The sequence below is a fragment of the Carassius gibelio genome, chromosome B23, assembly GCF_023724105.1.
Source record: "Carassius gibelio isolate Cgi1373 ecotype wild population from Czech Republic chromosome B23, carGib1.2-hapl.c, whole genome shotgun sequence".
In the NCBI taxonomy this organism is placed as follows: domain Eukaryota; kingdom Metazoa; phylum Chordata; class Actinopteri; order Cypriniformes; family Cyprinidae; genus Carassius; species Carassius gibelio.
In genome coordinates this window covers 27,654,149-27,674,016 of record NC_068418.1, presented here as the reverse complement: position 1 = coordinate 27,674,016, position 19,868 = coordinate 27,654,149, and the positions used below count along the sequence as shown (strand labels likewise).

Below are 19,868 nucleotides of genomic sequence, written 5' to 3'. Positions count from 1 at the left end.
TTACTGACCTTATTCTGACCTTTACTTGATCACAATCAGGAGAGATCTGAGTCGAGCTGAAGCTGGACGCTTGTATAATTACACTAAAAGATCTCTGACTGGATGAAACACTCTCTCAGTCAGAGACAGAAGACACGAGGAGATCGAGTGTCTCTGCACTCTGCAGAAACATATTTAATTCCTCAGTATTTTTGTCTTGTTTTCTAGCATTAATATAAAAAAATTCTGGAATTAAGATACATTTACTAAAATACTAAATATATTTTGTTGCAGCGTGATCTCTCTCTCTCTCTCTTTCTCTTGTTCTGTGTGTGTGTGTGTGTGTGTGTGTGTAGGTGTTGAGTGTGTGTCGGGGACAGCATGGCTCCTCGGCCGTCCTCAGGAGAGTTATGGGGTCTTCACCTGATGCCTCCTCGGATCCTGGTGGACTGCTGTCTGCCGAACGGGATCCTGGTGAGTCTGGAGTGTCTGAGAGAAGCTCCTCTGACCAGCATCAAGCAGCAGCTCTTCAGTGAGGCGCGCAAGTACCCTCTCCACCACCTGCTGCAGGTACACACACACACACACACACACAGAGACACACACTCACACAGACACACACACACACACACACACACACACACACACACACACACACACACACACACACACACACAGAGACACACACTCACACAGACACACACACACACACACACACACACACACACACACTCACACAGACACACACACACAGTAACCCTAACCCTAACCCTAACCCTAACACACACTAACCCTAACTCTAACCCTAACCCTAACCCTAACCCTAACCCTAACCCTAACCCTAACCCTAACCCTAACACACACCTCATCACACACACACACACACACACACACACACACCTCATCACACACACACACACACACACACACACACACACACACACAGACACACACACACACACACACACACACACTCACACACACCTCATCACACTACACCTGCTCCAGCTTCTGACACTGTTTACAGATTATTCAGCTTCAGATGACGCATAAATCTCAATTTCAATCATTCTGTTCTGACTGTTTTTGATCTAAATAAAGTGTTCCCTCCTTCTTCACTGCTGGGCCGCAGGAGGAGTCCTGCTATATCTTTGTAGGAGTGACGCAGGAGGCCGAGCGTGAGGAGTTCTACGATGAGACGCGGCGTCTGTGTGACCTGCGCCTCTTTCACCCCATCCTCAAAGTCATCGAGCCGCTGGGGAACAGAGAGGAGAAGATCCTCAACAGAGAGATCGGTCAGTGTGTGGCGTGACTGACCAATCAGCAAGCAAGGACCGTTTAACCAATTAATCCAATGGAAGTCAATTCCAGTGTCAGGGAAAGTTATAATATTACATTACTCTCTAAAAAAGTAACTTGTTACGCTACTTTGTTACCTTTTATGGAAAGTCATGAATTATGTTACTTTTGTGTCACTTTTAAAATCTGGACTGGCCTTTCTTCTAGTTTTTAATATAAAAACAGTTCCTTAACACCAAAAGTGAAATGAATAAGCCTTAGGTTTTAGACTTTTTGATCAGCAATAAAAAAAATAAGATAAAAACTCCCACAAATGTTGTTTATTTAAAGTAATTTTTGCTTTTTTGTTGATTTGGATCATTGGATCAAGGTCAGTAGCAAAGACAATAATAAGATGGGATTCAACATAGAGCATATTTGTGTTATTTAACATAATTAACATAACATATTAATCATTAATCATCAGATTTCAGTCACATTTTTACTGTTTTATTCATTCATACGCACCAGTATTTGGAAAAAATCCCACCCATTTGTGACGCTGCCCATCTGTCTTTTTTATAAACGCAAATTTATTACACACACTACAATCAGATGACAGATTTTTTGAACCGAGCATGTTTTCTGTAAAGATAACAGACTTGTACTGATAGTGGAATCTTTATATGCCAGAGCTTCAGCTCTTGAAGCTCCACCCTCTTCTGAAATCTCATTTACATTTAAAGGGACACACACAAAAATGGCATGTTTTAGCTCATACCCTAAAAGTGTCAATTCTAACAAGCTGTAAGCTAAAGTAATAGAGTGTCAGTAATAGAACTGAAGGGCTTGATGTGGTTTTGTGTAAATGCTGGTGGTGTGTGTGTGCTCAGGTTTCGCCATCGGGATGCCCATCTGTGAGTTCGAGCTGGTGAAGGACCCGGAGGTGCAGGAATTCCGCAGGAACATTCTGAGCGTGTGCAGGGAAGCGGTGGAGGAGCGCGAGGGAGGAGGCGCACACACTCAGGCGCTCTACGTCTATCCTCCTAACGTGGAGTCCTCCGCCGACCTGCCGCAGCACATCTACAGCAAACTCGACAAGGGTGCGTCTCCATCTCCATCCAAACACCTCAGGAGAAGTCAGATAGAGCAGTAGCATGTTCAGTGTTTTCAGCTACACAGTATATTATCACAGAAATATTGGGTGAAAGTGTGTAGTTCGGATACAAGCACTGATGTCTATCTGACGTGGCTTTGAGTATTGTTTGTGTTCACTGCACTGATTCTCCAAGTTCTCCAAGACTCATTCACTCAAGAGATTTGTACCAAAAAGTGCTGATTCTTCCAGTAATGAAACAAGTGAAGGATGAGTCATTGAATCATTCATTCAAACCACTTTTTAATGATTCGAAGATCAAAATTTTTTTTACTAAACATATTATATTTGAAATACATACATTATCCAAATTGAGTTCATTTTTGCTTCATCTAACAAAGAAAGCTCTTAGCGCTTTTTCTAAATCTTGTTAAGCTTTTCAATTAGGATTATGTTTCTTACCCCATTGACAGATATTCTTGCTTGTTTTAAATGTAGATATTTTCAGTAAACAAGACACTATATCTTTAGTCATTTTGCTTGTCAAGTAAATGTATTTAATTTCATAATATGTAGATATTTAGATACAAGATACAAATACTAAGGAAGAAAATATGTTTGCAGTGTTTACAGTTTTGTTCATCTGTTCACACACACAGTCTTCACTCGTCACACCAGATCTACCAAACCATTCACTAGTTCACAGTATTCCGTTTCATTAAACACTTCTTGTAAAACACAGCACACAATTCTCTCTGTAACACACTCAAATCTAACAGGAATTCATATTATGGCAAAGATTTTAGGTTTTTGAGATGTGTTTGTGATGTTTTGAACGCAGTGCTTCATGTTACAAGAGAAGAGAGATGTGAAAGTGTGTGGAAGCAGCTGAAAACAGACTGCAGTAATAATAGTCTGTCACATTATTTTGTGAGTGAGTCAGTGACAAACATTTAATCTGCGTCTGCGCAGGCCGTCTGATCGTCACCATCTGGGTGATCGTGTCCCCGTCCAACTCCAAGCAGAAGTACACTCTGAAGATCGCACACGACTCTCTGCCGGAGCAGCTGATCGCAGAAGCCATCCGTAAGAAGACGCGCAGCATGCATCTGTCTGCGCAGCAGCTGCGTCTCTGCGTGCAGGAGTACCAGGGCCAGTACATGCTCAAAGTGTGCGGCTGCGACGAGTACTTCCTGGAGAAACACCCTCTCTCCCAGTACAAGGTGCTCTTCTGACACAAACCCAGGAGCAGACGTCATTCAGAGATACACTTTACTCAATACATTTAAAAACTATCGGTAGCTTTCTTCTTGGGAAAACTTTTACTTTGCTACATCCCAAAGCATTTTATCTTACTTTTGTACTGCACTCTATTTCATAAATAAAAGTTGTTGTTTCTTTTACCTTTAATTCTTTAATACTCTTTGAATTACTTTTAGTAGAAAGTGCTAGATTTCTAATGCAATGATATTTGATATGAAACGTAGTGCAGTAAAAGGTACAATGTTCTGCTTTGGAATGTTGTGAAGTAACGTTTTGTAAAGAAAAGCGGTCTGGTAAAGAGCAGACACTTGTAGAGTGAAGCTGCTTCAGTAGTGTCCACCTCTGCTTTGCTCGGGGAAGGATCTGGTTTAGTCCAGGAGTCCAGTTTCTAGATCATCCAACTCCTCGAGCTCTGACACTAGTGCGATCTGTCTCCAGGCTAGCTTCTCCATTCTTCTTCTTGTTTTTGTTGCTATGGAAACAACCGCTTGCTTCTGATTGGTCAGCTGTCAAAAAGGCGCTTGACGCAGGGCATTTATTCAGAAAAGTTGATCTTTTTTCAGCTGGAAAAGACGCTTTGAGCTGCAGGAAAAGACACCAACAGTGGTGTTATAATGTAAAACAGACATTCTGCTCTAAATTATATTTATATTTTTATATTTCATTTGAGGAGTACATTTGGAATCAGAATTATTGCATTTTCATGTAAGAACATCTCAATGTAGAGAATCCAACAAGTTTTCAGATCATCAGTGTTTTTATCTCAGTGTAGAGGAAACATATGTGAAGGTTGAGCTAAAAACTGGGCAGAAAATGCATCCATTGAAATGAAAAACTCTATTTTATGGAAGCCCACTTCTGCCACTGAATAAAAAATAACTGCACATTTTTATCTAACAATCCTAACTTTTATCTTGCAATTATGAGTTTACATCTAGCAATTCTCACATTTCTTCTCACAACTGAAAGTTTATATCTCACAATTGTGAGAAATTAATTATTATTTTTATTCAGTGGCAGAAAATGGGCTTGCGCATTAATCGGGGGATCAAAAAAATATCTGGCAAACACACACACATGCATGTGGAAGCTTGTTACCAATGCAAGATAATGAAAATGTGGATAAGAAGAAAAAAAAGGTCAATATTGGAGACAAAATGCTTAAACAACGGAGAGAAGCAATAACTGCGATCACATTTAGTTATTTTCAGTGTTCTTTTCTGGTCTTTAGATTGATAGTTCATCCAAACATATAAAAACTCTGTCATGATTTACTGTATGAGTTTCTTTCTTCTAATAAACACAAAAGATGAAATCATTAATAATGTTGGTAACTAAACAGTTGACGGTAGCTATTGACTTCCACAGTATGTGAAAAATATGATGGAAGTCAATAGCTACCGTCAACTGTTTAGTTACCAGCATTATTAATGATTTCATCTTTTGTGTTTATTAGAAGAAAGCAACTCATGAAGGTTGGGTTAGTAAAGGAGTTTTTTCTATTTTTGGATGCACTTTAAGCTCACAGTACACTTCATGATCATCCAAATCTTAGGATGTGTTCTGTGTTCTCTATTACTGAGCATTAGTTGTGTGCTGGAGGTGGAGACACTGATCTGAGCCTCAGTCAGCGGTGACCAAGCGGTTCTGAGAGACTCTCTAGTGCACTTGTAGACTTACCATCAATAATAGCATTTTAGAGTTAAAAGATGTGTGTGACATTTTGTATGTTGTGTGTGTTTTGTGATTCTGTGTGTAGAGTTGAAATGTAGAAATGGAGCCATAGTTAAAAAAACTGTGATAAAGGTCCAGTGAGTGGAGCACTGGCTCAGGTTGAGTGTGTGTGTGTGTGTGTCTCACTCTCTCTCTGTGTGTGTGTGTGTGTGTGTGTGTGTCTCACTCTCTCTCTGTGTGTGTGTGTGTGTGTGTGTGTGTGTGTCTCACTCTCTGTGTGTGTGTGTGTGTGTGTGTGTCTCACTCTCTCTCTCTCTGTGTGTGTGTCACTCTCTGTGTGTGTGTGTGTGTGTGTGTGTGTCACTCTGTGTGTGTGTCTCTCACTCTGTGTGTGTGTGTGTGTGTGTGTGTGTCTCACTCTGTGTGTGTCTGTGTGTGTGTGTGTGTGTGTGTCTCACTCTGTGTGTGTGTGTGTGTGTGTCTCACTCTGTGTGTGTGTGTGTGTGTGTGTCTCACTCTGTGTGTGTGTGTGTGCAGTACATCAGGAGCTGCATCACACTGGGCCGTCTGCCTCACCTCATGCTGGTCAGTAAGGACAGTCTGTACAGTCAGCTGCCCTCCAGCGGCTTCATGGCTCCGTCGTACAGCCGGCGCACACCTCAGCCCAGCCCCTGCCCCGGTGGAGCTGACCCCGGGTCACCGCGCTCCCTCTGGGCCTTCAACACACACCTGAGAGTCCGGCTGCTGTGTGCCACCTACGTCAACGTCAACATCAGAGACATCGACAAGGTGAGACACACACACACACACACACACACTGAGACAGAGACAGAGAGAGACGTGTCAGTCAATCATCTGTGTGTGTGTGTGTGTGACAGATCTACGTCAGGACAGGAATATATCATGGAGGAGAACCGCTGTGTGACAACGTCAACACACAGAGAGTGCCCTGCTCCAACCCGAGGTAACACACACACACACACACACACACACACACACACAGACAGACACACACACAGACACACAGACAGACAGACACACACACACACACACACACAGACAGACACACACACAGACACACAGACAGACAGACACACACACACACACACACACACACACACTCACACACAGACACACAGACACACACACACACACCCCCACAGACACACACACACACACACACACACGCAGACACACACACACACACACACACACACACAGACACACAGACACACACACACAGACACACACACACACACACACACACACACACACACACACACACACACACACACACACACTCACACACAGACACACAGACACACACCCCCACAGACACACAGACACACACACACACACACACACACACAATACAACACAACACACACACACACACACACACACACACACACACAATACAACACAACACACACACACACACACACAATACAACACAACACACACACAATACAACACAACACACACACACAGACACACACACTCTCTTGGAAACTTATGATATAAAATTCAATATTGTGTATATGAATAATAAATAAATATTTACAATTCTGCCTTTTTTATTAGCTTATCGATCAAAGTGGAAGACAACTGATTTGATGTTGATCTAGAACAGAACCGAATCTTTACATGCAGATGATCAATCTCTTCCTCAGTGTTCAGTTTCCCAGCACAGATATCTAAACATTGTTCACTGGAGATACACAGTGACAGAAGACGTTAAGACTTGGTTTCTGAGAAACTGATCAGAGTGCGGTCAGAACAGTGACAGTGATGGATATTTGTTCTTGTTTTAATCATAAACTCACTTCATCAGTTTCTCAGGAAATAAGACTTCTTATCTTTTGTCATTTCACTTCTCGAGTGAATTCCTCTTGATTTAAGAATCTTGAGATGTGTGTGACGTGAAACACAAAGAGACACAAGCCCAAGACGATGTCTCTGTCCCACACAGATGGAACGAGTGGCTGTCGTATGACATCTACCTGACCGACGTCCCTCGCTCTGCTCGTCTCTGTCTGTCCATCTGCTCCGTCAAGGGACGCAAGGGAGCCAAAGAGGTGAACTTTGACCTTTCCCAATCCTGTCAGTGACCGTGAGTTCCTCGCTACTGATCTGTGTCTGTGTGTGTGTGTGTGCAGGAACACTGTCCTCTGGCCTGGGGAAACATCAACCTCTTCGACTATAAAGACACGCTGGTCAGTGGGAAAGTGGCTCTGGGTCTGTGGCCGGTTCCTCACGGCCTGGAGGATCTCCTCAACCCCATCGGAGTGTCCGGATCCAACCCAAACAAGGTGTGTGAGGCACCATCATTACTGCTAACTGAAATAACTTACAGTTTTTACAATTTTTGTGCCAAATCAATGATAAGTGATAGGTTAGTTTAGCACAGACACTAATGTTGTGCTCGCTGTGTGAAGAGTTGACCCAGGTGACCCAAGTGTTGACAAATGTGTCCTAGAGATTGTAAAAAACTGTGAACACAAACAAGTTGCTGAAGCACTGAAATGACTAACTGCAAATACATAAAACTAAAAGTGAATTAAACCTAAAACAGAAACTGTATAGTATTATTTAAATAATAAAAATGATAAATGCACATAAACCTGCATTGTTTATCTTTTTGATCTTTCATTCAACAAATTCACAAAATTCTAACCTTTCATTGATATAAAAATACTGGAAGTAAGGGGAAACTTACATTACTTAATACATGTTTATGTCCAATACATCTTGGCCACAAATATTGGCACCCCTAGAAATTATTTTGAGTAAAATATCTCTGAAGTATATTACCATTGATACTTACACATTTTAGCACACCAGGGTGACTAGGAGCATGAACCTGTCCAGCCATGACTTCCTGTTCCACAAATAAATATAAATATGAGGAACACAAAGCCCAAATACCCTTAATCATTCATCACAAGGAGTAAAGCCAAAGAATATAGTTCTGATGTGCAGTACAAGACTGTTGAGCTCCACAAAACAGAACGTTTCTGTAAGAAAGGAGCTGAAGCATTGGAAATCCCCATTTCCACCACCAGGGCAATAATTAAGGGGTTCCACTCAACTAAAGATGTTACACGGGTAATGTGTCCCGGCAAATCGTTAGATTTTACACTTTCACACTGCCAGTGTTTATCTGGAATATGTGTGTTCACACACAACACGTAAAGACACGTGACATCAGGGCGTGACGTGTGATGTACGAGTCGAAAACACTAGACACGTTAACTTTCACTGAAGCTCAGATTCAGCACAGATAGTGAGGAGATAACTGATGTCTGCTTCATTACAGCTTGCACATTTGTTTTTTTGTTGCGCACGTTGATCTGCCTTCAAAACACCCGGTAAAGGGTCAGACACCACTGGAACTTCAAATGGCACTGGAAACTAAAAAAGAGCTTTTGAGCAGCAAACCCACCAGATGGGTTTAGTACAAACAGGGATAAAAGGACCCCATGTCCTGGGTGAAATACAGTGCTGGAAATTGAATGTTGTGGGCCTGTTTTACTGCTCACTTGAAGATACATGGCATCATTCAATCAGAAACCAAAAGAAAAAAATCTAAACCTGACTGCCTCCATTAGAAATCTTCTAATGGGCTGTGGTTGGATCACCATCAGGACAATAATCTCAAACAGACTTCAAAATAATAAATGTGTCACTGAGTACAATATGAAGCTTCTGACCTGATCCCTGTAGAGAATGACTCTTATCAGGTGTTCTCCAAACTAGGATAACTAGGATAATTGTTCCCAACATGAACTAGAGAAAACATTTATTTCACAATGAGATTTTCCACCCACTTTTAGTTGTTTTATTTCAATGAAAGTTTAGACTTTTGTGCATTTTTTGAATGAAAGACCGAAAGGAAAAACAATGCAGATTTATTTTCACAGCCACCTTTGCTCATAGGGTGCCAATGGTGAAATATGGTGAAATATAACAAAGTAGAATGAGTCCTGTGACTCACCCCAGTTCCTCGTTGTGTGTTGTGTGCAGGAGACACCGTGTGTGGAGCTGGAGTTCCCCTGGTTTAACCAGACGGTGGTGTTCCCTGATGAGCAGCAGATAGAAGAACACGCCAACTGGAGCATCTCCCGGGAGCTGGGATACAGCTACTGTCTGGGGCTGGTACACGCACACACACACACACACACACACACACACACACACACACACACACACACACACGCACACACACACACACACACACACACAAACAGTGCCCTTGTCCAAATACTCACACTCGCGGTCTTTGCACTAGACTACTTCTATGACGTATTTCCTGTATTTGGTCCAAATGTTCAAGAGAGCATTAAGACCACAAGTGTGTGTCAAACGTTTCATCACCTGATGGGACACACTTATAGTGTTGTAAAAATGCAAGTGTTTATTTTTAAATACTTTGTGTTTTAAATTCAACAATGCTTGTTCAGTAGATGACACAGTTTGTTCAAGATGACACAATTTAATTAGTAGTGCATCTAATTATGTGATGAAAAGCGGTTGCAAATGTTTAAAAATAAAACGTGCAACACTTTGTTTTTCTACCAAATTATGTGTAATAATATCTCATTATTACATGAATATTTAATTTACATTGGAAAGGTTTCCGTGAGCTCTCACGAAATCTTGTCAGAAGTCTCACAATTTATTCCAAAAAACGATGCGTGATTGGATACACTAAACCCCTGTTACCACCAAGAGCGATAACAGTAAAGATGACGATAAAGATATGGATCTAAAAATCATTCTCAATATTAAAGAACAGTAGACTACACACCGCATCTATTATAATAAAGGCACAGAGAAACAATATCATTAGATTTTTTTTTTACAGCTGATGAAAGCTAAAACAACTGACAGCCAATCAAAATTGAGCTCGAGAATTTTTATTTTTATTTTTTATATACAGATTCTTAAATAACATATGCATGGCATATGTGAAAATCAACAAAACCTGCTATTTAAAAAAAAAACATCCATAGGAACTGAAATTATGTAAATAACCAGGGCCCGGTTCCCCAAAACGTTCTTATCGCTAAGTAGTTCTTAACCTATTCCTTAACCTCTCTCTTAACCTTATGGCATGACTCCCCACACATTCGTACGCTAAGTATATCTTCTGTAAGTCACACTTTCGTAAGGTTGGTCTGGACCATTCGTAATCTCTCTCTTAGCGTTGTTTGAGCTCAAGACTCTGTACAGCAGTCTTTAGAAATCAGCGCAGCGAAGTACAAGTCAAACTATGGTATGTTGACAATGTTGTGGCTCAACAATGATTTTATGTTATTTTTTAAGACTCATAATAAATTATGTTCGCAATGGATACAGGCCTATTTATGAAGTTGACTTTATGTGGTATCAGAACTAATATGGTGGTAATTAGCCTAGGCTTTTTCGTAATGTAATTAAAGCGAATTGGCAATCCATTTTTTGATAATTAAAATCTGGCAAACAATTTGGCTCTAAATGGCTAAGATCTATAAATGGGTAAGCATGGTGGTGTTCAGTAAACGACCAACTGGCAGCGATCCAACGTGTCCTTGTATTGAATCAGAGACGGAGCCGGACGCGGAGCCATTTAGTCCATGTCAATTTTTTTATTCAGCAAAACTTATGCCCTTTTGACATTTTTCCTGACGGGACTATATTTAAAAAAAAAATTGCCTCCCAAGACAGCTCATTATGGAGCTACTGGACCTTCTCAGACCTGCGCTTGCCAGGATAACACGGAGGAATTCTGCTTTAAGCCCCGAAGCCCAGCTGCTTGCAGCGCTATGTTTTTTTTTTTTGCTACAGAGAGATTCATCTAGGTCGTGGGAGAGGGCTACGTCCTAATCAAGACCTTGGTGTGGAGGTGCGTCCACACTGTCACCAACGCCCTTCTGCACCATGCCGGGGATTTCATCCTGGTGGATGGCACTCATCCCTATCACCAATCCATCAGTGATTGATCAGGCGTACATATCGCGAAAGGGATACGCGGCCATAAACCTGCAGGTTATAGTGGACCACAGGGGTGTGATCTCCGACCTGGTGGCAAGGTCCAGCAAAACATATTCTGTATCTAACTCTCTCTCTCTCGATCTCTCTCTCTCTGTTCATTGTAGATAGGTTGCTTTTTATGGAAAACATTAACCAATGGCAATCAATACCGCATTAAACAGAAATAACTGCAGCCGCTTGCAATTCTGATTGTAAAGTACCTTACCATTAATATAAAAGTGTATTATATAATTTTTAGAAGTCGTTAAACCCATGTCAAGAAGGTGGATGATTAGCGAGGGATCCCCGGTTCATCTAACCGTCACAACATATTACTGACCATTTGATCATTTAATTTATAGTCTACATTTTACTGATAACTTAAACTATGTTAAAATAAATGTTACTGTAATAATTTGAGGAATGTTTCATGTGCATAGAACGTGTTGTCTTTCTTAACGCTGTATTGCACCATCGCGTGAAGAGGAAAATCTATTCCTGAGCAATCGATGCCAAATAATTCAGCACCTTCACTCGGGACAGCGCTCTTGTGACGTCAGACATAAGAGGCAGCGTGCTAAGAAGCTTCCTAAGGGACACTTCGGGGAACATACTTTAGCAACATAAACAACTTTGGTAAGATATTTCTTTCGAGGTCTTCTTAGCACGCTAAGAGGGAGCGTTATCAGGGAACCGAGCCCAGAACATCACCATTATCCCTACCCAACCCAAAAAGCAGTATTGGAGATGTGTTTAGTGTGTTTTAAGGACACTGCGCTTTGCCGGTTTTAAGACCTGGGACAGGCAAGTGTGGGTATTGGACAAGGCAACATACTCACACACACTGTCAGAGTGAATCTAGGACTCATGATGACTCTCTCTGGTCAATCAGAGCAGTCGTCTGGCGTGTGACAGCTCCATATCGCAGGTAGACGCCGAGCAACTGCGCACACTGTGCAGTCGAGACCCGCTGTACGAGCTCTCCGAACAAGAGAAAGACTTCCTGTGGAGACATCGGTAAACACACACACAGTCTGTGTTGAGAATGATGGCCCCTTCGAGCTGTGATACACAGGACATTAATCTGTTTCTCACACAAATATAATGACAGCACAGTGAGAGCGATGTGTTTGTGTTACAGGCATTACTGTGTGAATATTCCAGAAAGTCTTCCCAAACTCCTGCTGTCCGTCAAGTGGAACTCACGGGATGAAGTGTCACAGGTATGACAGAGATGATCCACAAGTCAAGTCAATTTATATAGCACTTCATACAATACAGTTTGTGTCAAAGAAACTTCACAATGTGCAGATAATGCAAGAAGACAAAAGAAAACAGTTCATTTTTCAGCTAAAGTCAGTTCATTGTTGATTCAGTGATGTCATCATTCCAGCTCTCTTCAAATAGTGTATGTGCAATCAGTCTTAACAATATTGACAGAAATTAAGTGTCCCTAACTAAGCAAGCCAAAGGTGACAGTGGCAAGGAACCAAAACTCCATCTGTGACATAAAATGGAGAGAACCTTTGGGTGCGTTGCAGCAAGGAATCAAACCGCACCATGCTGGTTTCAACTGGCCATAGGTCATAATTTAGATATATTTTTGAGATGGAAAAATGCAGGAACATGGATTTCTAAGGAAAGATTGCTATCATATAGCACACCTAGGTTTCTAACTGATGACGTAGAATTGACAGAACAGCCATCGAGTCTTAGGCAGTATTTTAGGTTGTTAAATGCAAAGGTTTGTGGTACAATAATTAAAACAGTAGAAAATTACTCGTCATCCAGTTTTTTTTATATCAAATATGCATTCCTTTAGTTTTGCAAGTTGGTATGTTTCGCTGGGCCTGGAAGAAATATAGAGCTGAGTATCATCAGCATAACAGTGAAAGCTAACACCATGTTTCCTGATGATATCTCCCAAGGGTAACATATAAAGCGTGAAGAGTAGCGGCCCTAGTACTGAGCCTTGAGGTACTCCATACTGCACTTGTGATCGATATGATACATCTTCATTCACTGCTACGAACTGATGGCGGTCATATAAGTACGATTTAAACCATGCTAATGCACAAGAGAATTTTGTGTTCAATAGTGTCAGCACTAATATCCAATAGCACTAATAGATTCAAGATTTTATTTGTCACATACATGGTTATATGGAGAGCATATGACCAGCAGTGAAATGTAAGTGTAAGTAGAGAGATATACAACCATGATCAGATGATAAGAGCAGGTCATTTGTAACTCTAAGGAGAGCAGTCTCAGTACTATGATACAGTCTAAACACACACCTGTTCATTAGTGCTCCCCTCACTCATCTGTGTGTGTGTGTGTCTAGATCTACTGTCTGCTGAAGGACTGGCCGCTCATGCAGCCTGAATCTGCTCTGGAGCTGCTGGACTGTAACTTCCCTGATCCCATGGTCCGAGAGTTTGCCCTTCGCTGCCTGATCCAGGGCTTGACAGACGACAAGCTCAGCCAGTACCTGCTGCAGCTCGTGCAGGTGTGTGTGTGTGTGTGTGTGTCAAGTCAGGTCACCTTTATTTATATAACGCTTTAAACAAAATACATTGTGTCAAATCAACTGAACAACACATGTGTGTGTCAAAATCTGGAGCATTTTCCAGCTCTATTTCCCCACAGGTTTCATTTGTATCTGTGTGTTTTTCAGGTACTGAAATATGAGATGTATCTGGATAACCCATTAGCTCGGTTCCTGATCAAGAAAGCACTGACCAATCAGAGGATCGGACATTTCTTCTTCTGGCATCTGAAGTGAGTTCAGACATGAATCTGTGTGAATCTCATGGAAAAACATCTGGGTCTCATTTCAGCCCAAAATCAAAAAATAAAGATTTTATTCTCTTAAATCTCTGCTATGCATCTTGACATTTGTCTGTGATTCTCATTATTGTATGTATTATATTATTCTCATTACTTTTATAATTTACATAATATATTTTGTTGCAATAAGGTAACAAGAATCACAAACATCTGTGTCTCTGCAGCACAGAAGCAGTCATCAGTGTCACAGACGTATATTTGGAGAAATAGAGTCACAATTATACATTAAATGAGTCACAATTATACATTTCTCTTTTATGCTAAAAATCATTAGGATATTAAGTAAAGATCATGTTCTGTGAAGATATTTAGTAAATCTCTTACTGTAAATATATGAAAACTTAATGTTTGATTAGTAATATGCATTGCTAAGAACTTCATCTGAACAACTTTAAAGATGATTTTCTCAATATTTAGATGTTTTTGCTCCCTCAGATTCCAGATTTTCAAATAGTTGTATCTCAGACAAATATTGTCCTCCGAACAAACCACACATCAATGAAGAGATCATTTATTCAGCTTTCATGTATATTTAAAAATAAAAGTTCCCTTATGACTGGTTTTGTGCTCCAGGGTCACATACTTTACAATTTTCATATTTCTTGCAATGAAATAAGATTAAAATAACTTTTTTTACATTACAGTCATGATAATTTAGGGGAAATTAGGCTAATTAATTTTAATCATTAAAAGCATATGATCCTAAAAGCGGCCATGTGTTTGACAGGTTCAATATACTATTGTAGTTTTTGTTAATATGTCACAATCAGAATGAGTTTTATTGCCAGGTATGTTTACACATACGAGGAATTTGTTTTCATTAAAGAAACTTCCACAGTGCAACAGAATGACAAATGAGAGATGTTATCTTGCAAACTAGCTGAGAAAAAACAGTGTTTTATTTGAATTAATGAAAATGGTTTTAAATGGTTTTAGTTGTAGTTAAGGATAATAACCCTGCTGTGTTGTTGTGTAGGTCTGAGATGCACAATAAAACGGTGTCTCGTCGCTTCGGCCTGCTGCTGGAGGCGTTCTGTCGGGCGTGTGGTATGTACCTCAAACACCTGAACAGACAGGTGGAGGCCATGGACAAGCTGGTGAACCTCACAGACACACTCAAACAGGAGAAGAAAGATGAGACGCAGAAGGTGAGACAGAAGATGCTCCTTAACACTTACAGGCACAAGTCAGTAGCTGGTTTCCATCCAAAAATGCTAATTTAACTTCTGTGCAAAATTTGAATATCGCATAAAGCATTTTTGAACAATTTCCAAGTCAAAGAGAACAAAATCGTAATTTCTGATAAACTGCCACTATATATATCACAAAAAAAGTAGGAGAAGCCACTGCATATAATAATTTTCATATATAATAAATTACTCGCATCTCAGAGTGAGCAGACAAAACACAATAAATGCTGTCATTGCTTTCGGAGGTGGATGGTGCTTTTTGGGAACGCAGTCGTATAAGAAATACTTTGATGACAGACTTTGCTCAGGCACCAACCAACAACCAAATCACATTCCAGATGTAGTGAACGAGATCAGTCTGCTGCTATTCGAGTTATCATGTCTCATTTTTGATGCACATGGAGGAATTTACTCTGCAAATGCATTTCTATCTTCCATTATTCGCATTAACCCCTTTTTGCACAAGTCAAAATCTCCTAAGGCGAGCTTAAAAACCATTTTGTGAATAAAGGGATTATTTTTAAAAATGTGGAGTTTCCATCACTCATTTTTGATGCAATACTTCAAAATACAGATTATAACGGTGATGGAAACATCGCTAATGATGTCTTCCAAAGAACTGGGCTTGGGGGGCATCCCTGCTGCCATTTTGAAGTGCACTCCATTTCGTGAATTGGCCACTCTATAGACCATGCTGCAACACGATTATGACATCATCACGTGTTTAATTGATCCCCACCAAAAACAACTCTGTAATATACACTCACCTAAAGGATTATCAGGAACACATTTTCAATTTCTCATTAATTCAATTATCTGATCAACCAATCACATCGCAGTTGCTTCAATGCATTTAGGGGTGTAGTCCTTGTCAAGACAATCGATTGAACTCCAAACTGAATGTCAGAATGGGAAAGAAAGGTGATTTAAGCAATTTTGAGCGTGGCATGATTGTTGGTGCCAGACGGGCCGGTCTGAGTATTTCCCAATCTGCTCAATCTCAATCTCAATCTCAGTTGCTGGGATTTTCACGCACAACCATTTCTAGGGTTTACAAAGAATGGTGTGAAAAGGGAAAAACATCCAGTATGCGGCAGTCCTGTGGGTGAAAATGCCTTGTTGATGCTAGAGGTCAGAGGAGAATGGGCCGACTGATTCAAGCTGATAGAAGAGCAACTTTGACTGAAATAACCACTCGTTACAACCGAGGTATGCAGCATTGGTGAAGCCACAACACACACAACCTTGAGACGGATGGACTACAACAGCAGAAGACCCCACCGGGTACCACTCATCTCCACTACAAATTAGGAAAAAGAGGCTACAATTTGCACTAGCTCACCAAAACTGGACAGTTGAAGACTGGAAAAATGTTGCCTGGTCTGATGAGTCTCTGATTTCTGTTGAGACATTCAGATGGTAGAGTCAGAATTTGGCGAAAATAGAATGAGAAGATGGATCCATCATGCCTTGTTACCACTGTGCTGACTGCTGGTGGTGGTGTAATGGTGTGAGGGAGGTTTTCTTGGCACACTTTAGTGCCAATTGGGCATTGTTTAAATGCCACGGCCTACCTGAGCTACTTCCAGCAGGATAATGCACTGTCTCACAAAGCTCAAATCATTTCAAATTGGTTTCTTGAACATGACAACCCAGCCAGCAATGACGTGGGGCCCAGATGAGGGCTTCATGGGCGGCAAATGTGGGCCCCATTATGGGCTTGCACCCAGGATCCATATTGGGGCAAGCCGTGGAAGCCCAGACGTACTAAAAGTGGAACCTGTAAGGGTACTGCATGGGTCTTAATTGGGCAATTCATGTCAGACTCATTTGGGCCCCAAATGGGTCTAAAGTGGGTTTGCACCCAGGATCCAGCCGTGGATCTTTAAAAGGGATCTATAAGGATGTTATGTGGGATCTTAACTGGGTAATTCATGTCAGACCCATTTGGGCCCCACCTGCCTAAAGGTGGTTTACATTTATTCATTTAGCTGTTAACAGACATTGAATTTTAAAGCCAATATTGGCCAATAATATTGAGCATCCCTAGTTGTCTAAATATGTGTTTCTGCCCCAAGGGACAGGCGTCTGGGACTGGACTATTATTAGAAGTGTTATGGTATGCCTGCGACCTTTCTGAGAGTCCACTAAGTAGCATAATTCGGGGAAGTCGTGGCCTAATGGTTAGAGAGTTGGACTCCCAATCGAAAGGTTGTGAGGTCGAGTCCCGGGCCGGCAGGAATTGTGGGTGGGGGGAGTGCATGTACAGTTCTTTCTCCACCTTCAATACCACGACTTTGCCCTTGAACAAGGCATTGAACACCGGGCGCTGCAGCATAAATGATGAACACTGCTCCGGGTGTGTGTTCACAGTGTGTGTGTGTTCACTGCTCTGTGTGTGTGCACATCGGATGGGTTAAATGCAGAGCACAAATTCTGAGTATGGGACACCATACTTGGCTGAATGTCACGTCACTTTCACTTTCATAATTCAACACAGCGTAAACTTTGGTCTATTTTGATGTTTTTTTTTTAACATTTTTGGGAAGTTGCACTTTTTCATTTTCTGCACGACTAACAAAAATGACTGATGGATTGTTTTGGCAAAAAATCTACATGTATGTGATGTTTGTTCTTTGGTGACTAGCGTGACTTGATATGTATTGAGTTACAATTATTCAATCTCAACCTGCTTGATTAGCCTACATGTCGAGTTACTACAAGTTACTAAAACTTGTAAAGTAAGTCATTGCATAACTCAATAGGCCTACACAGATACTTTGCGCCTCTGCCATGCAGGACCCATGTGTTCCCAGTTCAAACCCAATGAGTTCACTTTACTTAAATGGCCCCCACAGTCACCAGATCTCAACCCAATAGAGCATCTTTGGGATATGGTGGAACGGGAGCTTCGTGCCCTGGATGTGCATCCCACAAATCTCCATCAACTGCAAGATGCTATGCTATCAATATGGGCCAACATTTCTAAAGAATGCTTTCAGCACCTTGTTGAATCAATGCCATGTAGAATTAAAGCAGTTCTGAAGGCGAAAGGGAGTCAAACACAGTATAAGTATGGTGTTCCTAATAATCCTTTAGATGAGTATATAATATAATAAACAAATTTTTAAGGGGAAAATATCAACAATAAACCAACTCCATAGCGAATTAAGGCCTTAGGACGTTCTAGTTCAGCCTATTGCAAGTGTTCCACCAGTAGTGGGCACTCGTACAATGCAATCAATGACGTACCTCCAAGTAAACGAAACAAAGGGAAGTTTGTGAGTGAAGTACATAAGAAAATGGACTGGAACGCAGCCCCAAAGCCACTTACCTGATCCAGTGATGTCACCAGCCTCACCCATTACCAAGACTGCTGATTAGTTGATGAAGTTGATCCTGCATTCTGATTGGCTATTGTAGACTCAGATGAAGTTCCTGGTGGAGCACATGTCCCGCCCAGATTACATGGAGGCGCTGCAGGGGTTTGTTTCTCCTCTGAACCCCGTACACCAACTGGGCAATCTCAGGTATTTACACACACACACACACACACACACACGTGTACCATATACAACAAGACTACAGGCAAAACCAGTGTGTTTTCTGCAATGGCTGAATTTGAGATTTTTGGCTATTTTGTTTCCATAACATGTATTTTTTAGACTAGTGGAAAGAAAAAATCCTATGTACACATTTAGGTGTTTATCATATTGCAGTTTATTTATTTGCATCTTTAGGTTGAAATATTTAAAGTGTTTTTCTCTTACAAACTCCTAATGTTACAGTTTTATTCCACTATATATTCTGAAGGCTTGTACATTGACACTGATTAATACAACATGTGTTTGTTTTCTGTCCGTTAGGGTTAGGAGCAGTATATTCTGATTTAGTATGGTAAAAAGAGAAATCCAGAATCCCCTATGGAAAAAGCTTTAGCTCTATATTTCTGTGTTTGAGGTTGGAGGAGTGCCGTATCATGTCTTCAGCCAAGCGGCCACTGTGGTTAAACTGGGAGAATCCGGATATCATGAGCGAGCTGCTCTTCACCAATAATGAGATCATTTTTAAAAATGGAGACGGTGAGCCATGTGTTTTAGCTGTAACCCTGAGTCAGATACCACAACGGGATCTGTGTAATCTAACATCTGTGTGATGCAGATCTACGGCAAGATATGCTGACACTACAGATTATTAAAATCATGGAGAATATCTGGCAGAATCAGGGGTTGGACCTACGGTGAGTGGACCAACCACAGCCCACGGCTCACACACATCCGACAGATACCACCCACTGCTGACACAAATCCACTAACCACAGCCCACTGCTGGCACAGATCCACCAATCACAGCCCACCACTGGCACAGATCCACCAATCACAGCCCACCACTGGCACAGATCCACCAACCACAGCCCACGGCTCACACACATCCGACAGATACCACCCACTGCTGACACAGATCCACTAACCACAGCCCACTGCTGGCACAGATCCACCAATCACAGCCCACCACTGGCACAG

The 19,868-nt window shown here is 41.3% G+C and overlaps 1 protein-coding gene across 2 annotated transcripts in view; it reads left to right on the top strand.

Annotated features, from left to right (window-relative positions):
- Positions 1–19,868, top strand: part of zgc:158659 (uncharacterized protein LOC791141 homolog) — a 31,243-nt gene that overhangs the window by 2,543 nt on the left and 8,832 nt on the right. For both annotated transcript variants that reach the window (XM_052593568.1, XM_052593569.1), the window contains exons 2-18: positions 336–549; positions 1,112–1,274; positions 2,151–2,360; positions 3,326–3,576; positions 5,828–6,079; positions 6,169–6,254; positions 7,263–7,368; positions 7,450–7,602; positions 9,317–9,448; positions 12,198–12,322; positions 12,447–12,528; positions 13,650–13,814; positions 13,983–14,086; positions 15,132–15,303; positions 18,769–18,875; positions 19,306–19,427; positions 19,507–19,585. In XM_052593568.1, the coding sequence (XP_052449528.1) occupies positions 361–549; positions 1,112–1,274; positions 2,151–2,360; positions 3,326–3,576; positions 5,828–6,079; positions 6,169–6,254; positions 7,263–7,368; positions 7,450–7,602; positions 9,317–9,448; positions 12,198–12,322; positions 12,447–12,528; positions 13,650–13,814; positions 13,983–14,086; positions 15,132–15,303; positions 18,769–18,875; positions 19,306–19,427; positions 19,507–19,585 (2,498 nt within the window). In that variant the 5' untranslated portion in view covers positions 336–360. The remainder of the gene's footprint in view (positions 1–335; positions 550–1,111; positions 1,275–2,150; positions 2,361–3,325; positions 3,577–5,827; positions 6,080–6,168; positions 6,255–7,262; positions 7,369–7,449; positions 7,603–9,316; positions 9,449–12,197; positions 12,323–12,446; positions 12,529–13,649; positions 13,815–13,982; positions 14,087–15,131; positions 15,304–18,768; positions 18,876–19,305; positions 19,428–19,506; positions 19,586–19,868) is intronic.